At 44.6% G+C, this 2,931-nt stretch overlaps 1 protein-coding gene across 1 annotated transcript; it reads left to right on the forward strand.

The window, feature by feature from the left end:
* The first annotated feature begins 1,069 nt into the window (after nucleotides 1-1,069).
* On the forward strand, nucleotides 1,070-2,353 carry LOC147887818 (xyloglucan endotransglucosylase protein 8-like). Its single transcript, XM_087393227.1, has 4 exons — nucleotides 1,070-1,271; nucleotides 1,394-1,494; nucleotides 1,650-1,846; nucleotides 1,957-2,353. Exons 1-4 carry the CDS (start codon nucleotides 1,070-1,072, stop codon nucleotides 2,351-2,353), a joined length of 897 nt encoding a protein of 298 aa, XP_087249353.1.
* The last annotated feature ends 578 nt before the right edge of the window (nucleotides 2,354-2,931 follow it).

Raw genomic sequence — 2,931 nt, forward strand, 5'->3', positions numbered from 1 at the left:
TGTAGTTTAAGTAACCATGCCGATTCACATTAACCAACATTTGACCAAACGTGGCAATAGCTTGTCACCATATTATATAAGTTCAAAGTATACATGGTTAGCCACATAAAATTTGGGCAAAGTATGCATTGTTTGCCACATTCGATATGAACAAAGTAAGGGAGTGCCCATTTTGCAAAATTTATACGCACATTGGATGTGGCCAAAAAAATACAAGGGATGCCCATTTTGCAAAAATCACACTTACATTAGATATGGCCAACTATAAAAAAGAAATCCCATATGAATTTAAAGAACCAAAAAAGTTAACATTTCCTAATGCCAAGGGTCTCTAGTCTACATTAATTAGGTAGAGAGATCATATCCCTGTTGGAGCTAATAGATTTGTCTTTTGGTAGGCAGACAAGTTCTTGGGTGGCCTTGGTAGGGGGTCACGCAAAATACAATTGTTGTGTGTGCATCAACTTCCACAGGGGATTAACCCTCGTAAGTTCGAGCATGAGCAAGGGATTGACCCCCACAAGTCCGAGCATCAGCTTACACAAGGGATTGACCCTCGTATGCGAGGAACGTGTGTGAAGCACCCTTAGACTGGCTCTCAAATTTTCTCATAGGAGACTCCATGTTGGCGAATGAGTGGGAATCCTACTGGCATTTGAAACCTCCAAGGAGCCACAAAGAGGAAGAGTTGGGTGAGACTTTCATGTGGGATGAGAGGAGGGGCGTGCAAAGCATTTAATACAAGATGCAATTGAAGGTTCCGAGTCCCCATGAAACACTTACTTGAGACCGAGAGACAACGCACAAAGTCCACAAATAGAGTGGAACGGATGGGCTTCTCCTGCTCTAGTAACTGCCCATCACGTGTAGCGATGGAAATGGCAATAGCTCCCAGCTCTCTTCGCTTGCCCACCATAACTCTTCACATTCTTGCAACCTACGCTCTATCCTCTCATGGGTTGTCGACGATCCATTCGCTACTCCCGCGCTTGATCATACTCAACGCCACAGTTTCCCATTGCTCCCTCATTTATACACTGAATCTGCTCTCGTTTCGCGCACCACTCTCATGGAGACGTTTGGGTTTTCCCAAAGTCGCAGCTCTTGCTCTTCAGTCGCCTTGTTGCTCCTCTCTATCTCGTTCACCGCTTGCGGCTTCGCTGCCGGTGACGTATTCATCAACAATTTCCAAATCGATTGGGGTAACGGTGGGGAAGCGAAGGTCGTGAATAATGGCCAGCAATTGCTGCTCTCACTCGATCGCAATTCAGGTTCTTCAAATCGCACGGCTATCCAATTTGATTGCAAGTGTTCTCAATCGGACGTGATGGTGTTTGGCTTAGTCCAATGTCGCATTTTTCATTCATTTAGCAATTGAGAGTTTAATGTTCAGGTTCTGCATTTTCTTCGAGGGGCGCATACCTCTTTGGCAGTGTTAGTATGCAGCTGAAGCTTATCGCAGGCGATTCTGCAGGAACTGTGACATCATTTTACGTAAGTATAATTGTCGCTTTCCTAATGAATCAATTTGGGTTCGGAATCGGATGGCTTGAGCTTGCTGACCACTATGTGGTCGTATTGCAGCCCTGGCAAGCCCGCGATTGATGTCTGGGGACCAGCCTTCTAACGGAATCTAACTTTTGGTGTAGATGGCTTCTCCATCCGCGAACAATCGTGATGAGGTCGACTTTGAGTTCTTAGGAAACATTTCGGGACAGCCTTACCTTCTTCAAACGAACGTGTATGCTAATGGAGTGGGAGGCAGGGAACAACGGATAAAATTGTGGTTCGACCCAGCCGCCGATTTCCACACATATTCTGTTTTATGGAATCGTGAGCAGATCGTGTACGTGTCATATATTATTGTCAAAATATCTCCGATTTGGGAACAATAAGCAAATGTTTTTAGACCTTCATCGTGACTTCTTACCCAATTCGTGCATACGGAAATTGCAGATGTTTTGTGGATGGGCGACCCATTCGACAATTCAAAAACAATGAGGCTCACGGAGTGGCTTATCCAAACAAGCAACCAATGCGTGTCCTTGCCAGCATCTGGAATGGCGAAACTTGGGCGACTCGTGGAGGCTTAGTGAAAATAGATTGGAATCACGCTCCGTTCACGGCGTCCTTCAGAAACTTCCAACCAAACGGATGCCAGTGGACAGGTAATACGCCTCCAGCTTGCGCTGCACCTGGAGCGAAGAATTGGTGGGATCAACCGATTTATCACAGCTTGAGCACGAAACAGGAAAGCTTTCTCCACTGGGTGAAAAGGACTTTGATGGTTTACGATTACTGCCTCGACAAAGCACGTTATCCTCAACCGCCACCCGATTGCATCTACCAATGAAGCTCGGCATTGTTTGAATTTGTTTCATGCATTTCAGCTCCGTAGGTTTTTTACTATATTCTGCCAAGTCCTTAGGCATAAGAACCGCCATCGTTTAAATTGGCTATTCGCAATAATCACGACGCTCACCTATGACAGCCTCGAGTGGTCAATAGCCAGTATGCACAAGATTTGGTTACTCTGATCTAATCAAATTTTATTATTGCCATTATGATTCATGCCCAGCACCGTATCACATTAGATCTAGCAGGCCGCGTTTCCATGGGCGGAAAGGAAAGGAAACTGAGAGCATGAATGGTTGGGGGAGAGGGGAAAAGAGAGAGAGAGAGAGAGAGAGATGATTCTTAGTAAAGTCCGCGTGAGACCCAGCAGGATCTATGAAAGAGAAAGGCGTCTATGACTCTTTCATAGAATCGATAATGAAAGAGAGGCCTCTCTATGACTCTTCATAAAGTACTTTAGATAAATTTAAGAAATATGGCGTGCCTCTAAGCGACTACATATAAATGTTAAAAATAATGCAAATTTCTTTCAATTTAAAAAAAAAGCAAAATTAGTGTGATCGTGACACAAGCTAA

This window comes from Dipteris shenzhenensis, chromosome 22 (genome assembly GCF_047967505.1).
Source record: "Dipteris shenzhenensis isolate YYH24624 ecotype China chromosome 22, Dip_SZ_1.0, whole genome shotgun sequence".
NCBI lineage: Eukaryota > Viridiplantae > Streptophyta > Polypodiopsida > Gleicheniales > Dipteridaceae > Dipteris > Dipteris shenzhenensis.

Excerpts from the sequence above, each read along its gene's own strand:
- LOC147887818 (XM_087393227.1), top strand. The coding sequence starts at position 1,070 with ATGGAGACGTTTGGGTTTTCCCAAAGTCGCAGCTCTTGCTCTTCAGTC. Across the intron at positions 1,272-1,393 it reads CTCACTCGATCGCAATTCAG|GTTCTGCATTTTCTTCGAGG; the intron begins GTTCTTCAAATC and ends TTTAATGTTCAG. Across the intron at positions 1,495-1,649 it reads GAACTGTGACATCATTTTAC|ATGGCTTCTCCATCCGCGAA; the intron begins GTAAGTATAATT and ends CTTTTGGTGTAG.